This window comes from Prionailurus bengalensis, chromosome A2, assembly GCF_016509475.1.
Source record: "Prionailurus bengalensis isolate Pbe53 chromosome A2, Fcat_Pben_1.1_paternal_pri, whole genome shotgun sequence".
In the NCBI taxonomy this organism is placed as follows: domain Eukaryota; kingdom Metazoa; phylum Chordata; class Mammalia; order Carnivora; family Felidae; genus Prionailurus; species Prionailurus bengalensis.
Window position 1 is genome coordinate 19,700,997 of NC_057348.1, and position 21,104 is coordinate 19,722,100.

General features: G+C 54.7%; 2 protein-coding genes and 1 long non-coding RNA gene across 4 annotated transcripts in view; 2 read left to right on the forward strand and 1 right to left on the reverse strand.

Annotated features, from left to right (window-relative positions):
* Positions 1-727: 727 nt before the first annotated feature.
* Positions 728-6,078, reverse strand: CISH (cytokine inducible SH2 containing protein). The gene is made up of 3 exons (XM_043587433.1): positions 5,883-6,078; positions 2,585-2,805; positions 728-2,343 (listed from the first exon to the last, which is right to left on the reverse strand). Exons 1-3 carry the CDS (start codon positions 5,900-5,902, stop codon positions 1,811-1,813), a joined length of 774 nt encoding a protein of 257 aa, XP_043443368.1. The 5' UTR covers positions 5,903-6,078; the 3' UTR covers positions 728-1,810.
* A 211-nt stretch (positions 6,079-6,289) lies between these two features.
* On the forward strand, positions 6,290-10,177 carry LOC122487270. Its single transcript, XR_006298341.1, has 3 exons — positions 6,290-7,073; positions 7,173-9,251; positions 9,966-10,177. It is a non-coding gene; the product is annotated as an uncharacterized LOC122487270 (long non-coding RNA).
* A 59-nt stretch (positions 10,178-10,236) lies between these two features.
* MAPKAPK3 (MAPK activated protein kinase 3) overlaps positions 10,237-21,104 on the forward strand; it is a 28,574-nt gene continuing 17,706 nt past the window's right edge. The window contains exons 1-2 of one of the 2 annotated variants that reach the window (XM_043587435.1): positions 10,237-10,493; positions 10,765-11,041. In XM_043587435.1, the coding sequence (XP_043443370.1) occupies positions 10,817-11,041 (225 nt within the window). In that variant the 5' untranslated portion in view covers positions 10,237-10,493; positions 10,765-10,816. The remainder of the gene's footprint in view (positions 10,494-10,764; positions 11,042-21,104) is intronic. The other variant, XM_043587434.1, reaches the window with a different exon arrangement.

Below are 21,104 nucleotides of genomic sequence, written 5' to 3' on the forward strand. Positions count from 1 at the left end.
TTACATTACAAAGTCAGACCATCAGATAATGGAGAGTTTTCATTTTAATTGCCCTTCCATCTACTTCTGGTGTGTAGGGCCCTGAAAGGAGAGGGTCCCCCAACCCCAACTGGCCTGTGCCAGAACCTCACCAGGTCCCACCTCAGGCCAGACCCTGCCAGCTTACTGGCCGCCATCCCCAACTCCATTGTTCTGTCCCACTGCACAGCATGACTCCTTCCCCAGGCCTCCTTGTGGTTGGTAGGGAATATGAGCTTCCCAGTCATGCCCTGGTGCTTTTGTACTCCCTGTACTTTCTCACTGGAATGACTGGCCCTGACTTCTCTGTTGGCCTCCTCCTCTCAAAAGACACTGCCTCCAGGAGTGGGTGCCCCCACAGCACCCATCCCCCAGCATTCTCTACTTCCAGTCTTTGATATCTCCTGTTTACACGTCTCTCCAGTCTGGTGCTCCTCTGCCACCATCCCCCGCCCTGGCAGTCACCTGGTCAATGACCCTGCAGGCAGTCCAGCTGGCCTTCACCTCCTGCCTCCCATCCTCCAAGGGGAGCAAGAGGTAACGAGAGAGGAAGGCTGCTCCCTGTACCTCCCCGACTCTTCAAAGGGTCCCCTAGCAGGGCCTGCTCAGCCACAGGTCACTGGGCCCCAGCTGACCCAGATGTAAAGTGGGGGAAAATAATATCAAAGGGGACAAATTGTGTAAGAACTCAAAAGAGGTCTCACTGAGGTCTCCTTAAATGAAAAGTACAATTTTATTGTCAATACAGAAAAATCAGTGGAAGAAAAAAGACTACCAAACTGGGTTTTGCTTGTTATAATACTTATTTTATAAAGTCTTATCAGATAGGTATTTCTTTCCCTCTCGTGTGCAGGCACCTTCCTGGGCAGGAAGCCGACCCAGCAGAGCTGGAGCAGCAGCTGTGGAGCCAACATGCTGGTTCCTGACACTGCACACATGCTCCCGCAGGCTGGTGCCCCACCGAGACCAGCTCTGTGCAGACAGGGCTCTGCCCTGCGAGGGGGTGAGTGGCAGGCTCTGCTGGGCACTGACACTTTGGCTTCATTTTCTTGTCTGCTTTCCCACCCTCCCAAAACAGGGCTGGGGGCAGAAGAGGGTGCACACATTCACAGGTGGGTGGGTCAGTGCCAGGATATCCAGAACTGCCTTGGATCCAGCAACATGTCTCAGGATGGGGCTCTCCACCAGGAGGAACCAGAGAAGTTGGGGCAGAGCTGGGGTCTCCAGAGCACTCAGGGCTCAGGGCAGAGAGGTGGGATTGGCTCACCTTGAGACAAACCCAAGGAGAATAAATAAATAAATACTGTATAACTTTATAGTTCCTCAGCCTGGCCTGTTCCCCCATCAAGGGACTGTCACTGTCAACCTCAGTTCCTCTGGCCGCCATCCTTCCTGAGACAGGCTGGCTAGAAGGAGGGGGCCTGCCCCACCCTGTGGACTGAGACACCAGGGCTGGCAAAGTCTATACAGTTCAAGAGCCCACAACAGGCAAATGGGGGCCTGGGCCTCACCCACAAGGTGAGACAAGGTCCCGCCTGTCTCCCTCTCTTCTGACACATGGCTCACCACAACGGAGCCACATGGGAGCTGGGGCTGTTGACCTTCAAGTTGTGTGACACTTTTCTCTACCCTCACCCCCAGCCTTGCTCCTGCTGACTCTTCCTGGTCCAGCTGTCAGGTGCTTGCAGTCACTAGGATAACTGGAGGAGGGATGATGGGAGCCCAAGTCCAGCTGGGGCCCGTGTCCCTTCCAGGGTATGTCTGGGTGAGGCTAGGCGGATGCTCAGGTGGGTCAGAGCTGGAAGGGGTACTGTCGGAGGTAGTCAGCCATGCGCCGGGGCAGTGGCAGGCAGTCTACATCAGCCACCAGACGGTTGATGACAAGGCGGCACAGGTGCTGCAGGCTGCGTGCACTGCTTCTGCGCACAAAGGGCTGCACCAGTTTTAGGTGCACGGCGGTGACTGCAGGGGCAGGTAGTGCTGGGTCACCAGGTGCATCTTCCTTAGGGGTAGGCAGGGCTGGGGTGGGTGCAGGTTCAGGGCTGTCACTTCGGGTGTCAGCAGTACAGGAGGCCACATAGTGCTGCACGAGGCTGACCACGTCTGGGAAGGCCAGGATGCGTGGCCTGGACAGGCAGTTGGAGTCCAGGCGGAAGCTGGAGTCAGCGTACTCAATGCGTACGTTGGTGGGGCCTCGAGTGGTTTTGACAGACAGAGTGAATAGATAGCTGGGGTGGGTGCTGTCACGTACCAGGAACGTGCCCTCTGGCATCTTCTGCAGGTGTTGTCGGGCCTCGCTGGCCGTAATGGAACCCCAATACCAGCCTAGGCAAGTGGAGACGGGGCCAAGAGACTAGTCACAGTGGAATTTAGTTGGGGGCACCAACACAGGGCAGAGCAGGACTCTGCCTCCCCCTTTACACTTCCATGGGGAGGACTGTACCCCCCCCCCCCCATCAGACTCTCCTGGGCAGGGCCATGTCTCTCAAACCAGACTCAACAGACAGAGCTAAGCTTTCCCCATTGGACTTCCCAGGACAAGGCCTGCTTCCCTCCTCAAACTCACCAGATTCCCGAAGGTAAGAGAAAGTCTTGGCTATGCATAGCAGATCCTCCTCAGGGTCCAGCACCTTGGGTTCACTCTCTGGCTGGGCTGGGGTCTCCTCTGCCACCTCCTCCAGGAAGGACCCGGCAGGCAAAGGCTGCATAGCTGGTTCGGGCAGCTCCAGGGACTGGGTCCACAGGGGCCGCTGCCCGATCTGCTCCACAGCCAGCAAAGAACAGGGTCTAGAAGGGGGTGGATGGGCAGTGAGTGGAGGCCCTATGCCCTCCTGTTACCAGAGACCCTCTATACCCCAGACCGGCTATATGACTTCTGGCCAGTCCATCTCACTATGAGCCTCAGTTTCCCCTTTGCCCACTCATGGGCTCAATGAGATCAGTACCCCGCCTCCCAGCTGTCATCACAAAAGGCTCCTTGATAGCTTCCCCTACATGTTGATTCTCTTTTGAAAGAGACTTCTCCACCCTCCTGCATTTATTGAACATTAATTAGTCTATTTTGCACCAGCTGACAACACAGATCATGCCCTATAAGATTTCTAGCTCACAATGGACAACTGATGTCCCTGACAATGGTAGGATCCAGTGCAAAGAAGCCTCACATGGGTGCCCTGTTGGTTGAGGTGGGCTGATTAGATTAAATGGCGCTGGTTCTGCTTGAGCCATGGCCTGGGCCTTCATGGGGTGCTCCAGAGAGGTCCCAAAATTATGATAGGATGCCTAAGGTCATATGCTACCTCCCCATGGATAGGAGTATCTGTAGGAGGGACCGCGGTCCACACTGGCCAGGGCTTAGAGGCTGGAACAATCTCCCTAAACAGGTCAGACTCCCATCCTGTTTTCTGCTCCTCCCAGCTGAGGGTCTGGGGTGGACAGTGGCTTTAAAGGCACTGGCATATCCCACTTCCCATAAACAGGACCTCCCACCAAAGAACAGGGGACTCATTCTACATTCCAGATCCCACCCTGGCAAGCCAGTCCTACGAGGCTCTATGACCTTATGTAAACCTTGCTGTTCACTAGGACTGTTCAGCTTCTCTACCCCCTCATAAGGGATGCTACCAGCCCAGATCCTGAGGGGGTTGGCAACACCATCTTGTCAGGTGACTAGAGTTGGGTTGCTGAGCCAGTCCCAATCTGAGCAGTAGCTTTTCTCTAGGGGAAGGCCACCCAGCATGGTGATCCCGGGACTTCCAGGGAATGAGGGGCAAGGATTGGCTCCCAGGAAGAGACTGCTGATCCTTCCTCACTCCTCAGAAAATACATCCTCAGGCCTCAGTTCTGGGTCTGGTCCCCTACTGGGCCGCAGGACACCAAGATAATAAAACCATGGGCCTTGCCTTCAAGGAGAACTTATAACCCAAAGTCACAAACACAAAGGGTGTCATGGGGGAGTCAAGGTCTGCCTGTTCCTGAGCTGAGTCTGCCAGGCCAAAGGAAGGAGTAGGGGGAAGGCACTCCAGGCAGAGATGAGAGCATGGGTAAACTGTGCCAGAGATTGCTTATGAGGCAGGATGAGGTAGGCAGAAGCCTTGGCAGGATGCAGGCAGAGGAGCCAGATCTGACAGTGTAGGTTATAGGTGAGCATTAGAAGATGTTAACAAATTGGGAGAAGAGGCCACAAGACCCTGGCACACCACAGTTTGTTTAATACTTTTCCATACCCACTCTCGGTGTACTGTGGGAGCTCTGGAATCCTAGTGGGGGAGCCACGTTCCAAGGAACTAGCTGGTGGCCTGCCTGCTGGGACCCAAAGCTCAGCTCAGGCTAGCCAGTCAGGCCAGAGCGCCTGGGGGTGGCCATGTCCAGACAGCTTAGCAGGGCACTTGTGGGCATGGGCACCTCCAGGGTCAACAAGGTATCTGGGTGTGTAAGGAGCTGTATTGGTCCCCACAGTTCCTGGTGAGTGACTGTGTATCTTAGGAGGGGTGTGTCCACAGCTGTTGTCATGGCGGGGGCGATGGCTTGTGTGTTCCAGGTGTGGGTGGCCTGTACCTGTGTGTGCCTGTTGTGGAACCCAGCCTGTGCTTCCCACCTGGGGATGCATGCCAGTGGGGCAAACTCAACCCTGAGGGTGGACCCCCTCAAGCAAAGCTGGGAGCCCAAACCTATATTTGGGAATCTCTGCCCCCTACCTTGGGAGGGCACCAGCTGGTTTGTGGCTGTGTGTGTGGAGGTCTTAAAAATCTTGCTCCCTGACACCCAACACTGGTCCTGAGGTTCCAAGGGACTTTTAGCTGGAACAAAGTAAAAAGAGAATGTGGGACTTCAGAACTGGGGGGATCTGGAGGACAGGGTGCGGGGGTGTTCAGGAGTCCCAAAATTCAGAGGAGGGGTATGCTGGAGACGGCCAGGGAGAAGTATAGTAGTATAGTTTTCCTGGCACCTCTGGGTTTCCTCCCTGGAAGCAGACCTGCTCAGAGCAAGGGGCACTTCAGCCTTGCCCCACCTTCCAACCTTCTTCACTTGGTACTATGCCAGTTTTGATAACAACAGCCACTGGGCCACCCAGCTCTTCCTGGGTGTGGAGTGCTCACTCATATCTTCTTTCTCACTCCCTGGAGCTTTCTGAGCTCCTGTCAGATCAGTCTGGAGAGTATCAGACCCATTGTTGAAGGGGATGCTGAGGTGGAAGGAATGCTGAGGAAGAATGCTCAGTTGAGGCCAGGACTCTGTCTTACCAGCCTCCACACCATCCTAGTCTTTGAGGAAAGTTGGAGAAGGGAGGCAGGAGTCAAGTCCTCACTGGGATCCCAGACTGGACTGAGGAGGGGCAAGGCAATTGTGGGGGTGCCACGGGCAAAATTCAGGCTCTTCCAAGACCTGCTGCTTAGCCAACCTGGGGGGAGGCGAGGATCTCAGACTGGCTTCCCAAGAAAAGCCTAATTGCTAGCCCATGGCAGAACAGTGAAATCGGAGAGGGGCAGGGGCTAACCTAAGGTCAGCGGTAGGCCCTGCGGCCTGCAGGCTAGGGTAGAGCGCTCTGGGCCCAGAAGGGGGTCTGGGCAGGTGAGCCACGTCTTGGAGGATGAACTCCGCTGGCGTTCAGCTGCTCCAGCCAGAACCCAGGCTTAGGCTACCCGGTGCTCCTCCCGTCGCCAGCCGACCCCCAGTTTCACTACCCACAGTGCGAATAGGGTGGTGACGGTGTTGTCACCATTCCCTGTTGTCACCCTGAGGTCCTTCCGCACTCGGTCATTTCCGACCCGTCAAGCCCTCTCAATAGCCGGCAGCTAGCACGAGGCGGTACTCTCCCGAACGCCGGGCGCCGTCGCCCGGCTGGGACGGCGAGCCGCGCTTACCCCTGAACGCAGAGGACCATGTCCCGGCAGCGGCAGCGGCAGCTCCGGAGCTGAGGCTCAGCCGGACGGTGGCGGCTGGAGGGAGCCCGTGGGCGCAGGTCTCGCTCGTAAGGCAGGCTCCCAGGGCGCACCGGCGACGGGATGGGAATGAGAGGCCAAGGCACTGGCTGGCCGGGAGGGCGCTGGGGGCGGGCCGGGAGGGTGGGGCGGGGCGAGCCGCCTAATCTTTTGTCCTCTGTGTCCCAGCCCTTCCCGGAAGCGACGTCTTCCTAGAACCGCCGGCAGTGCTGCCGGCCCGGGGAGGCGCTGGCGGGGGCGCCGGCTCCTAGAGTAGGCTCAGGGCCGCTAAAGGAAACACCTTTGACAGATTTCCAAGAACTTTCCAGGAAAATGGGGCGGGGCCCCACGCGCCGACCAATCGCAGCTCGGGGGGGGGGGGGCGGGCCAATTGCAGTTTTGAGATGCGAGGCAGACAAACTAGCCGGGTTGAGCGTGACCTAGGGACCACCAGGGAAAAACCGGGTTGAAGAAGGCCAGGGCGGGGCAGGGGTTCTCCGGGACAGGGGTTCTCCCCACCCGAGCGCAGACTTCTTTCGGGCATTCCGCTTCACTGGGGACAGGCCCCTGTATCTCTCTGTAGAACTGGTGGCAGCACGAGGCAGGGTCTTGGGTCTGTTCTCCCAGCTAGCGGCTCCCTCAAGGCGGTCTGTCTGGTGTGCAAGCGCCCCCTGTGGGCCGCACTTGGATCTCCGGACTCTGTGTGCGGTGGTGGGGAAACTGGTGGCATGGGGTGGGGTTTGGAGAAGGACATGAGAGGAGGGGAGGGGCACAGAGGGGGGCCTCAGATCCGAGCAGGTCCGCGGGGGTCAAGGATCCATCACAGCCAAAAGGATCCAGGCGAGAATGTTTTCTCTGAAAGACTTGAGGGAGAAGGCACATCCCAATCTTGGGATGGGGGCAAGTGTGGAGACTTCATTACTCACTTGATGGCTTGGGCACTGGGAGACCACAGCATGGGGCACCTATGTAGGGTGCAGTCTCTTCAGTAGAAACTGTCTACCGCTCCATTATTATGAAGACAAAGGGGCTTCAAGCTGCCAAGCAACAACTAGGATTTGAACCTGGGTACCTGAGTCTCTATGGGGTCAAATCCCAAGTTCTCTACCTCAAGACTCTGTCTTCCCTCTAACTGTGAGTATTTTACAGAACACTTAGTATGTGCCAGGTGCTCTCAGCGATTTCCAGCCTCATTTCATTGTCTAACCATTATATATTGTGTCCTCTTTACAGGTGAGGAGATTGATGCACAGAGAAGTTAAAATGCACCCTAGATCTCACAGCTGACAAGTGGTTAGTTGGGGCTTGTAGCCCAGTTCCCCCCAGTGCCCCATCGTCTCTAAGTGCCTTGACCTAACAACTCCTGGGCATCCTTCAAGATCCAGCTTTAAGGTCCTCAGTGAAGCTTCCTGCCTCCAGGCCAGTCCATGTCAGAGTACCCCAATGGTGTCCCCTTGAAAGCTCCCTTACAGATGTCAGTGATTATGCAGTTCTGTATGTTAAATTAGAGGGCCCCAAGGGTTTTGCCCTCCAGCCACCTTTCGTGAATTTGACAGTTATGCACCTGTGTGCACAGTATGTGGCCTGCCCCTGTTTTGCCCCAGGTGTTGTGGGTCCCCTTGGCCAACTCTTTATCACCTTTCCTGCTGTCTGCTCCCTACCCACTCTTGCTCTAACTGCTAGGCCCACATCGCCACCCAGTGGCGAGTCCTCTCATGGTTTCACTCAACAAATTTCCATATTCCAGAATAACCCCTCCTCCCACTCCAGGGATTGGCCTTGTCACAGGATCTCCCTGCTTCTTCCTACCCCAAACAGTCACAAGATGGGTCAGTCACAATAATACCAGCAGTGCCTTCCTCAAAGTCTGGCTTATTTGGTCTCTCTACTCTCATCATTTGCAGCCTCTCCTCCCCCTGAAGGACAGTTCACATGTGTATGTGTGTAGGGGATATATTTAGCCCTCTCCCCCTCTCCCCACACTCACTGGACCTCTTTGCCACTGTAAGCTATTCCAAAGGCCTCAGCCCTAGACTTCTTGGACATACAGCTATCATGGAGGACTGTGTGGCAAAGTCTGCCACCATGAACCCACCCCTGCCCAGCCATCCCAAATGCTGAATTCTCCCATCAGTGTGCAGGTGGTTGCTGGAAAATGAGCAGCTAAGGGAAACCACACCTTCTGACTCTCTTGGATTAAATGAGCAGTTGCAAAACATTTGTCTATGATGGACCTACATGGGAAATGTGTGTGCTTTTGTAAGCACTGGCATTGGTTATGGAGACTGCAAGAGGACAGGCATCACCAGTGCTTACTTTTTACATTTCCCTATGGTTTGAATTTATTATAACAACCAAGTTTTACTTATGCAATTAAATTTTAATTAAAAGGAGGTAAGTTAAAAATACAATTATAAAATGTTTAGAATAATTGTAATCTAATTCCATTTTTAGAAAATAAGATATCTCAGCAACTACAGCATACACTGAGATAACTTTGGCTGGGACAAGGAGCCACCCTCAGCTGCCTAGCACTCTGCTTTTGAGTGGGACCCTGCTTGTCCAGAATGAGATCTTGCTCAGCTTTGGGCTCACCTGGCCCAAATAATCACCTCCAGAGGGAGGATCCTTCTCCAGTCTCCAAGCTGCAGAAGTTTCCAGATCACAGGGCTTCCTCCAAGGCTCTGAGATCTTGGATCAGATTCTTAAGTGGGACTCAGGGAGAGAGATTCTGGGTCCAGCTAGGCATAAATGTGTGTATGTGTGTGGTGTGCATGTGCATGCCCATGTGTCTGTACACATGTGTACATATTTGTGCATTTGTGTGCATATTTGAACATATGTGAGAGCATATTTGTACATGTGGATGTAGGAATGGGGCAGGGAGGCACAGGGGAGGAGAGCATCATTTGAGGGTAAGAGCTGGGCCCTGGAGTTGTTCTTCAGGGGTTGGGATGGAGACTCTGCCATGACAGCTACTGATCTTAGGCAGGTTGCTTGATCTCTAGGGCTTGTCTGTCTTGTAGGCTGTGTGGGATGTGTTTAGCCCTGCCTACTCTGGTTCCAGCGAGGTCATGGAGTGCCCAGGTAGAACACCCACACAGTGTCTAGTCCAAAAGAAGGGTTCAGTACGGTCAGTTGAGGTCATCATCAGGGCCTCTGCTTAACTGAACTCTGCTAGCTTGAAGAGTGTTTCAAGGAGACAGGGCAGAGCCCTGGGTACTTTCCTCCAGCACAGCAGGTTCCAGCTCTCCAGGAACTGCTCTGAAGAGCCTTGGACCTACAGGACCCCAGGAATCCACGTGCACCTACGTGCGTATTTGTGCTGGGGCATGCATGGGAGGTGGGTGAGAGCGCTAGTCCGGCCCAATCCCAAAGTCAGAAGGACTCAGAGACACCTACGGGTGGGACCTAGGCTGTGCCTGCAGTTATGCCAGTGGCCTGTAGATGGCAGCAGAGGCCCGCGCAGATATCATGACCCAAGGCTCCCTTTCCCAGTACCAAGTGAACCACCTTGTTCCAGTCCCTCAGTCTGAGGGTTGGGGAGTGAGAGGGGTGTGCTGGTGTAGTGCAGATTTGTCCCAGGAGAGAACAACACCCACTGCGACTCTAGACAAGTTGTTTCCTCTCAGGGGTCCTCAGTTTCCTCATCTGTGAAATGAGGTGTTTAACAGCCTGTGTTGGGAAAACTATCAAAATACCTAAGGTATAAAATGGGCTCAGAATAGAGACCTAAATGTGGAAGGGAGCACCACATAGCCAAAGAGTATCTGGGGTGGGAGGAGGCGATTTTGTAAACACGATACCAAAAGCTCAAACCAGAAGGTGAAAAGTTGATGGATCTGACAAATGGGAATTTAGGATATCTGGTCTAAGGACGCTTCATCCCAAAGGGGGGGGGGGGGGAAGCCACGGATATGAGCAGGAGATGCACAGAAGGCGAGAGACACCCAGAGCCCACAGGGATGGGAAAAACGCGAATCACAACGAAATGCCATTTCACGTGGCTCCATGGCAAAAATTAAGACTTTAGGTACGCTGGCGGTGGGCCACCACTAAGGAAGTCGCAAGCCTTACAAGCCTTGCTAGAGGGCCGTCTGGCAGCGTGCAGAGAAAACGCCCGACTCAAGTGGCTTCCTGTGGCTCCAAGAGAAACTGCGCTGTCACTTCGTAGGTCGCTGGTAAGCTCCGGGGCTCTCACTGCCCTCGCGGTCCCGGGGCCCCGGAGCCTAGGAGGTTTCCGCTCTCCTTCGGGAAGCCACGCCCCCTATTTCCGTCGGGGCTCCGGGGCGGGGCCCGCCGGAGGCTCCCTCCACGCCCGGTCCTGCCAGGGCCCGCCTGGCCCTTTAAGGCTGACCAAGCCCGGCCTCAAGTCGGGGACGCGCGGGGCGGGAGGGGGGGGGGGCGTGGAGGAAAGGAGGGGGGCGGTCACGTGGGCCGCCGGCGGCGCGACTCGGCTCTAGGCACTCGCGGCCGCTGGCTCCCGGGACCGCGGTCCCTGCCCCTCGCCGGCGCCGCAGCCAGGTACTCTGCTGTCAGATACGCCCTTGCCAGGTACGCCCTCATAGGGCCCCCTCCACCTCCCTCTCCCAGAACCTCACGGTCACTTGGCGCCCGACCCTTTACCCTCTAGACAGGTGTCAGGCCGGACTCCCTAGTGCTTGGTTGTGCGACCACCCCTCCTGCCTCGCCTCTGTACTCTCCCGCAGTTCGTCCCGAACTCCCGGCTCCGTCCACGACCCGCAGCCCAGACAGGCTCTAGGGCTCCAATACTGGGGTGTATTGGAGGAGTCTGAGAGGAACTCATTCTTCCCTTCTCCCTCAGGTGGCCCTGGACGCGCCAGGCTGGGGTCGCCTCTGAGCGCCCCGCGGGGGCCATGGATGACGAGACAGCAGAGGAGCAGGGGGGCCCCGCGCCACCGCAGGGTGCACCCTGCGGACCCGGCTCAACTGGCGCTCCTGCCCTCGGGGGGCGGAGGGAGCCCAAGAAGTACGCAGTGACCGATGACTACCAGTTGTCCAAGCAGGTGCTGGGCCTGGGTGTGAACGGCAAGGTGCTGGAGTGCTTCCACAGGCGTACTGGGCAGAAGTGTGCCCTGAAGGTCAGTGACCCCTCCTGGGTGACTCGGAGGGCCCAACAGCAGAGGCTTGTGGGTGCACATATGCCCAGGACCCCTGCTAAGCTTCTTATGATCAGTATCTCCTTTCATCTTTACACTACCTTGTAAGGTCAGGCTCCTGGTCCTCCTTGCTTTACAGGTGGGGAAGTCGAGGCTCAGCTTAGCTAAACTCAGGATGTCCCTGAGAGCAAGGGGTGGAGTCAGTGTGAGTAGAGTCTGCTCTACCCGGAAGCAGGGAAGGAGCGGTTCCTGACTCTGGGGTTATTGCTGGCTGGGCTTCTGTGTTCCGGCAGGGAGTGGGGGTGGGGGGTGGGGTCTTACTCAGCTTGGTTGTTCCTTCCATGAGAAACTCTTCTTCTCTTTCTCCTCCCCCCACCCTTCCTACTCCCCTCTCCTCTTCTTCTTTTTCATGAGAAGCTCTTCTGACTGGAATGAATCTGAGTTTCCTTCTGCCTGAGGCTGAGTCCCCACCAAGGCTTGGGGTGGGGCTGCTTTCTCCTATGGCCCCTGCCTGCCTGGGCTGGAGGGGTGGGAAACTCCCAGGGCTGGCTGGTGGGTAAGGATGGTGCCCATCACATCTGTGAGCAGGAAGCTGCTGATGGGCTCCAGCTGAGTCACCGGCCCCATGTTGAAAGGGGCAGGCCCTGCTTCAAGCCTGACCCACCCTGGTTCCTGGGCAGAGGGTGGGCCAGCCATCTATTCATGTCACACCACAGCCTCCCCTGGAGGCCTGGCTAAGAACTCACTGATACAGATGGAATCCAGGGAGTTCTGGAGGTGGTTGATCTAGCCACATAGTTCTGGCTTAAGTCACTTAGTTCTTGGCCCAGGACCCTGCCTCATACCCAGAATGCCTTGAATCTGTCATCACTGGGAAGTTCACTCCATTGTGGTTTGTGCCAGTGGCCACCTGGATGGGTAGATCATGGCAAGGAGAGCAGCTTTGGAGGTTAGAATACAGCGAAGGATCTTCTCATTTTACAGACATTGCAATTATGAGCTTGAGTGCAGGGTTCTGCAGATGTGGCTCTAATCTCTGGCCTGCATTTGCCAGCTCTGTGACCTTGGACTAGGTCCTGGACTCTGGAAACCAGGTTTCTGCCTCTGTTCAGGGGGAAAGATAAGGGGTTTATGTGAGCTTGGAATGTGATGGTGCCTGTAGAGTAATTGGTACTGGGTCTGGTGCAGGCCTGGAGAGGCTACAGGACTTATTTAGGGTACAGTGTCTGCAAGTAACTGAGCAGGGACCTGGGCCCAGCTCCTTGTGTCTTTCTTAGGGGCACTGGGGCTGATAGGATGGGTCTGGAGGTGGCTGGTCTGGGCTGGCAAGGCTGAGTCTCAGGCACAGCTTCTTCACCTACTAACCCAGTAGTGAAGTGGGGTTTGGGGTCCTCCTCTGAGTCCTTCGAGGGGGAAGTGGCTGTTCTCAGTGGGGAGTTTCCACCTCTTCCCTCAGCACCATCATAGCTCTCTCACCTCTTATGAGGTCAGGGGCAGTTTGGGTAGGCAAGGGGCCAAATGAGGCCAGAGAACCTCTTCTTAATACCAAGCCTTTGGCCCTGTGTGCCACGGCTGAGTTCTGACCAGCCCCTATGGTGTTCCAGATGCTGTGAGCGAGGCAGGGATAGAGGGGGAGGCCAGAGACTGTGGGCCCAGGCAGCACCGCTTTAAGCAGAGCTGGGTCTAGGCTCTTCCCCATAGATGCTGTGTTTGACAAATGACTTGGGGGGGGGGGGGAACTTCTGACTACAACAGTTTCCAAAGCACTTCCTCTTGAATCTAGGGCTTCAATGCTTTCTCTGTTCTGGACTGCGAACTAGGACAGGCCTAGAATAAATTCTCCTGCTGTACCCCTTTAGGCTTTATGGGTGAATATGGCTAGGGCTACTGCCTTGGAACCTTCAGGACCTGGCCCTAAGTTGGCCCTCAAGGGGTACATGGATTAGATGTGGGCCCCACTCCAACACTTTCCTTTTCTTGCCCCCAGCCCCCTTCCAGTGACCAAGTCTGGAAGTTTCTACCATCTGGCAGGTCTTTACCATCTTTCAAGATGGCACTAGTACAACCTCTGGCACATCGTACGTGTACTGTGAGTGGTGGCTCTAACTTTGAGGAAGAGGGTAGCATTTTTCTGCTTAGCCTCTACCCCCTGCCATCTCTGCCCTTCTTGGTGGTCCAGGCCAAGTGCCCTGGCCTCTCTCCATGCCTGTCCTCTTGGCCTTGTTGTCCAAGATGGCAGATACTGCTTACCCTGAAGCCTGGAATGTAGCAGGCCCTCATCAAACAGGAAGAGTTGTGGTCAATGTCCTGTAGCCGTTGCTATTCTCTGGGGGCCCTGGAGGAGCAGGCTCCTCCCCGGGGAGCTGGGCCTCTTCCCCTTTCCCTCAGCTCCTGACACTGCTGTGGTTTATCTTGGCTTCACTCACACTCAGCTATTCTCTCTTGAGGCCAGTTTCTGCTGCTGGCAGGTCCTTCCACTCTTCAGTCCCCCCTAAGCACTTGTTGCAGTCCCGTTGGCAGGACCTAGAGAACTGCCCGCCAAGCATGGGGGGTAGGGGACTGCCTCCTACTGACCTCCTGCCTACCTCCTTCTAGGCCTACCTAATGAAACAGTATGCCTCAGTTTCACTCCTAACTGGGCACAGCCTTGTATATCTGTCCCCCATTAGTCACCCCACCACATTTGAGACACAACCCCTCAATCCTCATCACATATGTGAAAATTGTGACCTGGAGTCTGTGGTCAGAAATCATGTAGCTTGATTAAGATTATAGCAGAGGCCAGAATCTCTTCCCCTCCTGATTTCCTGCCCAGCCCACTTGTGGTCCTCTGCCTCAGGGCAGGCAGAAGTAGCCATGGCACTTAGATAAATAAAAACCTAAAAAGCTTTGAGAAGACAGAGGGGTTCTGCATGCGGAAGAAGTGGATTCTTCTTTCCTACCACTGCTCTCTGGGCTCTGGGGCTAGGGGCCCTCCTCTCTGACCACTGAGTATGTTGGAGGCCCCAGGGCTCCCAGTGCTCTCCTCTTCCCTTCTTCTTCAAATAGAATGGAGTGGTGGGGTGCTGGGTCCCCATGCCGGGGAGTTCCCCACATTGTTCCATGGGTGGGGCTGGCCTGTTGAAGCTGGTGCTGTGGAGCTGGATTTGAGGCTGGGTGGGGCCACCAGGCAGGCCGGTACTTTCTCATTTGGCAGCAGCCACCCCCTCACCTACCAACTCCAGACCGGTCAGATCAGCCTTGGCGGGGCCATTTGTTACCGAGTCAACAAGTCAGGAGGCGTGTGGAGGGGCCGGCAGTCCTGTGCAAAGGAGTCCCCAGTAGGGCTTTCACTGTGCCCAACCACTTCCCCCACCCCCACCCCAGGCCGTCCCTCTCCTGGAAGGAAAGAATTTGAGGAGCTCATGTGCTACCATGCTGGTAGAAAGTTCTGAACTGCCAGAGGTGGGCAATTTGCTGTTTAAACAAAGATTCTAGGAAAGGCATCAAACCCTAAAACCTGCAAATAGTGGAGTTTTTGGCAGAGATTGTTTGAGCTGCTTCGTACCTGCTCATGCATTTGCAAGCTGTGCTCAAAGCCTAAACTGCTGCTGGGACTGCCAGGGTCTTCCCACCCTATCCAGGAGCTGACACAGTCTTCAGGCCTTGGTGCTGCAGATTCTAATATTCTCAAAAATGGCCAACAGTTTCCCAGACTGTTCTGATGGGTCCTATCCCCAATGCATGAGATGTGTTATGTTACCTAATTCTTGTCATTCCCATTTTATGGACAAAATTGTTGCTATTCAGCAAGGCGAATGACTTGCCCAAGATGCACAGCTGATGAGTGGCAGGACTGTGACGTGAGTCCAGACAGTTTGATGCCAGAGTCTTAGCATTTAAGTCACCCTGTGCCTCATGCTAGTTTATGGGGACAGGGGATGGTTTCTAAGACTTGGCCCCTGGAAGGGTGCTGTCATCATCTTCCGTGGTTCCACTGGGAGCCCTGATAGCCCCAGCTGGGCCCCAAGTGATGCTGCTGGTATTTGTCTCTATCTGCCCAGCTCTCCTCACTGTGTAAGACTGTCTGCTTGTGAGCAGACAAGTAGTCCTGCAGGCCAGCACACAAGGACCATGACGGCTGTGGGACTGCCTCAGAAAGGTTGTGTGGTTTGTCTCAAGCCTTTTGAGTCTCAGACAAGCCCAGCCCAGCAGAGTCCAGGCTGCCACAGGCAGGAAGTCAGGGTGGTGAGTGGGCGAGAGGAAACTGTGTCAGGGGTGGGCCAGCCAGGGTAGACTTCCTGGAAGAGACCGCCAGCTTTAATCCAGGCCTCTGATCTGAGAAGGATGTGGATGACAGAGGAGGGCACGGGGTGTGTGTGACAGCATGCTGGTTTGGACAGCTCAACACCTACCAGCTCAACACACTACTCACAGTCGTGTGTCCTGGCAGGACGTGGCTGACCTCAGCAGGGCAGGTGTCCAGACCCCAATAAACCCTGGGGAGCCATAGAGGGACTGAGGGCTCTGTGGAAGAAGGGCCTTGAGAAAGGGCAGCCACTTTCCCTCTCCATTTGCCCACAACTCAGATTCATACCTCACCCCTAGGGGCCTCTGTCTATCTTTGGTATCCTTCCTCACAAAGTGGGCAAAAATCCTCCCTCCTTCCCCCAGAGCTTTCTTTCGTAACATCATCAGAACCATTGTAGAGCACTGTTGCTCAGGGTGCTCGAGGAGCTTCTGGGTCACCTGGGCTGTCATTCAGTTCAGGCTGTGTGGGAAGCGCCCGGTCTCTGTAACGACAGAGGTCTGTCGTGTCTCTGCTGAGGTTTGTACTTGGGGAAGTGAGTTCCCTGCATGGATCCCTCATCTTTCTCTCCAAGGGCCTCCTTGGGATATCATCATGGGATACCCCTGTGAGTGGGCAGCAGGTGGAGCATCTGGCTTTGCAGTCCCCCCACCTCCTTTGGTTCCAGCCTCGTGACTGGCTGCCATGTGTCCAAAGGTGATGGTCACCAGGCAAGAGCTGAAGACTGCAGTCAGCCGTAGGTGTGGTAAGAGTGTGCACCAAGCCCTCCTGCATGGGTGGGTCTCCTGCTCTTAGGACAATAAGAACATGGCTTTCACTGGCTCCCGTGATTCTCTAGGAGAATTTTGGTTCTGCTGGCCTGCTCCTGTCTGTTCAAGATCTTATGTGTTCCCACATGAGAGGCTGCCTGGGGTTGAGAGAGAGCAAGGCTCTGGGCTTGAAATCCTTCCTGCCACCTTCTCCCTGAGTGACCCTGGACAAAAAGGCACTTTTGGAATCTTTTGCAAAATCATCATCTCTGTGGTGTACTTGAACCCTGGGTTTGAACATGTGGCCGGAAGGAAGATTCAGTCTTGGTGGCTGTACCTATCCCTGTGTTCCTGTTATGATACAGCACAGGCCAGTAGACACTCTTAGAGGGCAGAGCTCTCATTTGGGGCTGCTAGAGTGCATTTTTTGGTGGCGTGTTATCAGTCTTTATGAGGACTCCCTTGGGCTCATCTTGCACCTGGGGAAGCCAGCCCTTTGTGGGGTGAGAAAGAATAGTGTGAAAGGAACTTTGTATCCTGGACTCCCCCACTCCCTACCCTCCCACCCTTTTGGAATTAAGTGGATTAGGCCCTGTGTGATTGTGAATAAAGTCCTGCTGCTGGGAACCATGGGGGTTTTGCTTAGAGCAGGAGTATGAGAGGAGGCTGCTGCTTGGGGGAATAAGGAGCCTCAGGAGGCCTTTTTAGCACTGGACAGGCCAGAGATGCTGAGAATATTGATTTTGGGTTTTTTTGTGGGTTTGGTATTAGGGTTGCGTTTTTTTTTTTTTTTTTTTTTATAAAAAATTTTTTTTTTTTCAACGTTTATTTGTTTTTGGGACAGAGAGAGACAGAGCATGAACGGGGGAGGGGCAGAGAGAGAGGAAGACACAGAATCGGAAACAGGCTCCAGGCTCTGAGCCATCAGCCCAGAGCCCGACGCGGGGCTCGAACTCACGGACCGCAAGATCGTGAGATCGTGACCTGGCTGAAGTCGGATGCTTAACCGACTGCGCCACCCAGGCGCCCCGCCTTTTTTTTTTTTTTTTTAAGGCTAGGGCTTTGTCCTTGCTGCTTTCTCTTTATGGCACTTTCTGTTCTGTCTCGTCCATTTCTTCTTTCCCCTCTCTGTTTCTCCTGCTGTCACTTAGTCCTTCCCCTCTCTCACCTTGCCACTTTCTGTCTGAGGAGTTTCAGGCTTAGCTGGGCCTCTTCTCTGCGGCCCACAGGCTGAGGGCAGGCATAGGACAGATGGGGCTGGCCAGGTGCTGGGAATTCATCCTAGTCACTCTGAAAGTCTCCCCCCAACAGGGTAGGGTAGGTGTAGGGCAGGAAAGAGGAGCATCTGGCTGTGCCCATGCCACTCACAATGTCCCCTCCTGCTGCTGGCCTTGACCAGTTGCTGGTGGCCTTGGCAGCCAGAGCAGTGGAGTCAGGAACATTTGGGCCAAGCTTGTAACCCGAGGTGTCTTCTGTGGAGTGTGGGAAGTTAGTTTCAACTGTAGCCTCCACCTTTGGGTCTTCTTTTATGGCTCAGTGGTTTGAGACTTTTGCTCAGGACAACAGTGTGAGACCAGGAGCACTGTGACTCCCAAAGATTCTCTGGCTGAGACTGAGGAGAGGAGCTGGGGTCTGAACCAGGGCCTCAGAGCCAGTGGGAGGAACTTGTGGAGAGTCTGGGAGGGCTTGAATGTTAGATGCAACCTACCTCTACTCTAGAAGCCAATACTGTCTATGGGCTGCCCCATACTAGCTGGGATGAGCACCCCAGAACATCTGACTCTCTAGCCTGCACCCTGAACCTGACCCCCTCACCTTACTGACCCTCAGAGGCTATTTTCAGGGGTGTAATGGGCCAGGGCCTGGAGCTGCCACACTCATCACCCCATTCCTAAGGGTTCAGCCTCCAACAAGGGGCTCACAACTTGTTCTGTAGGTGTTCCCCCAACATAACATAAAGTTTAATCCCCCTTCTCAGGCTGTGACAGAGGGACTGGCAAGTACTCTCCATGCTCTCTGGCAGGCAGTGGCACACAGAGTAGGAGTTGGGGGTGGGGGATGGGATAAGAGCACACACTTATCCCTTGAGTGCTTCCTACACACTAACCACAAACAGAAGAATCTAAGAATGGGTTGTATCACTCCAGTGTCAGGATGCAGAGACCGAGACTCAGAAAGGCAAAGTAACTCACTCAGAGTCACAGAGCAGGGGCATGCCCTGGCTGGGCTGGAACCCTGGCCTGTGGGCAGCCAAGTTGTGGCTCGCAGCTATCCCTGGGGATCAGGAGCCAGATCTCTCTCCTAGGTCACAGTCTACCCATCTATAAGATGAGGAGCTGGCTGCTCTGCTTGACAAGGTCCCCCGCTTCTAGCAGTGAAGACTTTTTTGGTGGGCAGTGATCGTGGGCAGTGCTGGGGAAGCAGACAGGCAGGTAGTGGCACAAGTAGACAGGCAGCGTGGAGACTGGCTAGAGGGGGCCCCAAGATGCCACTCCTGAGCTAGCTAGTAAATGTGCCAGGGGAACAGTCAGCTGTGTGACAGGGACAGGAGCTCTGGGTTTATGACTCAGCTTTGAAGACCTTTTTCCACTGTACTCCATTGCCCAGTTCAAGCCTTTAGTCAGGCTGAGCCTGTACCAGGGTGCATCTTTACCCTAGGGAGGCCTGAGAGAATGGGGATGAGTCACTGTTTGCCCATTCCTATGACAGGAGTGTCCCTCAGTGCTGCCAGGTTACTACCCTGGTCTCTCAGAGGACTTCCCCTTCCTCATGGCTATGGCTCCATGGCATGATCAGAGACCAGGAAAATTTCCCAGAAGCTGGCTGGGTGTGGGAACCCTCAGAGCCCTCTAGCTGAACAGGAGCAGAAGAGAGAGAGGGGCTGGCAGGGGGTGGTGGTGGTGGTGGTGGTGCTGGGGGGCACCAATGGAGATTGGAAGCCACTTGCCCCTGCCTCTCCTGGGAGAAGACTGAGTAAGGTAATGGATGCCTGTGCTCACCCAAGCCTGTGTGGGGAGCTGCAGGGACATGGATGAAGCCAAGTGAATTGAGAGCGATGCCAGCAGATACAGTGTTGGCTGTTGGCTTCAGGAAGAGCAGGTCTGGGGGATGGAGTTAGAAGTTTCCCTAGGGTCTTTGCACTGTGCCTCTTGGAGTAGTCCAATATGTCCCCCCTCCTGTCTCCCACACACATTTATTCCTTTGTTATCTTTGTGACATCTCCAGGGGGACAGAATCTCAGGGGTGCCGAATCTCCTATCCCTAGGGCTGGCCAGGGGCATGGCCTGATGGGTGCCCTGGTCATATCCTCACTTGCCTTGGTCACCTTTTGCTTAGGGAAGGTGGCCACTGCCCTCTGTAGCCCCAGCAGCTATGTAGGCATCACTGTGGCACAATGTGGGACACACACTGGCTGAGGTGGGAGTCTTCGTGAGGAGGGACCATTGAAGGAACATTGCTTCTGAGGTTAGAATAAAACATTTGTATTTGCTGAAATCTTCCAGTCTTAGGGTGAAAATGTCTCATTTTTACACTGTCATAGGAGAAATAGAACCAGGGTAATGTTTCACTAATTATGTAGCTGATTTTGACAGAAAAATGCTTTTTTCCTCTAAGAAGTTAAAGGAGGATAATAGAACCTGTACCCTCTGAGTATGTACTCAGGGACCTCACAAGGCACCTCAGCTCCTCCCCCCAAACCCCCCACTGTCAGAAGGCTGTGGGCAGAATGCTGGGATCTGATACCTGCCTGGGGCAAAGGGAGTTCTTGTCCTGCCACTTCATGTGTAATCTCTGAGTGGGGTGTGTTTGTGTGAAGGTTGTAGCTCTCTCTGGGCCCCTATTTCCACCTGTGAAGTAGATGTTGGTAGTCCCAGACCAGCCTGTCCTCCTGTCCCCATTGCCACGTGTGAGGAGCCTGCACACCACAGATGGGGAACTGGGGCTCAGAGAAATTAAGGAATAAGCCCCAAGGTCATTGCACATTTTGCAGAAGGGGACTTTGCTCAAAAGGATGTATGGAGGACTTGAGGGTATAAAGGTGGCTTCCACTTGAGGGAGTGAAGATATGCCTCTCCTCTAGTCTGCCAAGCTGAGAGCTGGGTGAGTTCCCTGGCTTGGGTCCCCAGCTCTCCACCTTGCTTCCCCACCTGCCCCCAGGGTCTCTCCCCTGAGATTAGCCTTCTCATCCTCTCACCACCAGGAAGGGTCTTTCCCCTCCTCACTGAGCTTTTCACAGCAAAACAGAATCCATAGACTCTTGATTTTTCATTAATTTTTGCAAAGCCAGGTCTAATCCTGCCCCTCTCAGGATTTGAGACCATTTTCTGTGACCTGCTGGATTCCAGAGGCTGGGATCCCTCTGGGTGCCAGAGGCTGCATCTGGATTTCCCCAAGTTTTGAAGAACAGGGACATGAAGAGTGTGGGGCCACCTGAGGGCAGACCCAGGGGAATCCTGAAGCCAAGCAAACCTTGAAGCCCATATCCACTCAGTATGCACTTGGTACTGTGCTAATCTAAGCCCTCTGTGTATTCTCATTCCATCTTCATGGCCATCTGGGAACTTGCATACTGTCACTGTTCCCATTTTCCAGATTGGACCAGTGAGGTTCAGAGAGGTTGAATGGTCTGCCCAAAGCTTATAGGCAAGTGGAGGATGGAAGCGACCTCTGCTTCTGGCATCCGGGTCTATCTGACCTGGAGTCCCATGCCCATAGCTAGTCTTTCATACTACATGGCTCCCAGCCTAGGGTACTGGGATCTCTGGGCTTGCCCAGCCCACACTTATGTTCCTGCTGTTTCTGTCCCTCCCTGCCGTGGAGCCCAGCTCAGCTCTCTCTTTCTGGAAGCATTCTTCCCCTCTCCCACCCATCTCCACCTCTCCTCAGACCTGGCACTTCTGCCTTTGTTTCCAGGTTGTCTGTAGCTGGTGGGAAACAGATAAACTGAGGCCATCAAAATTTAGCAAATCGAAGGAGTCTTGCGTTCCTGACTCGACAATTTCCAAAT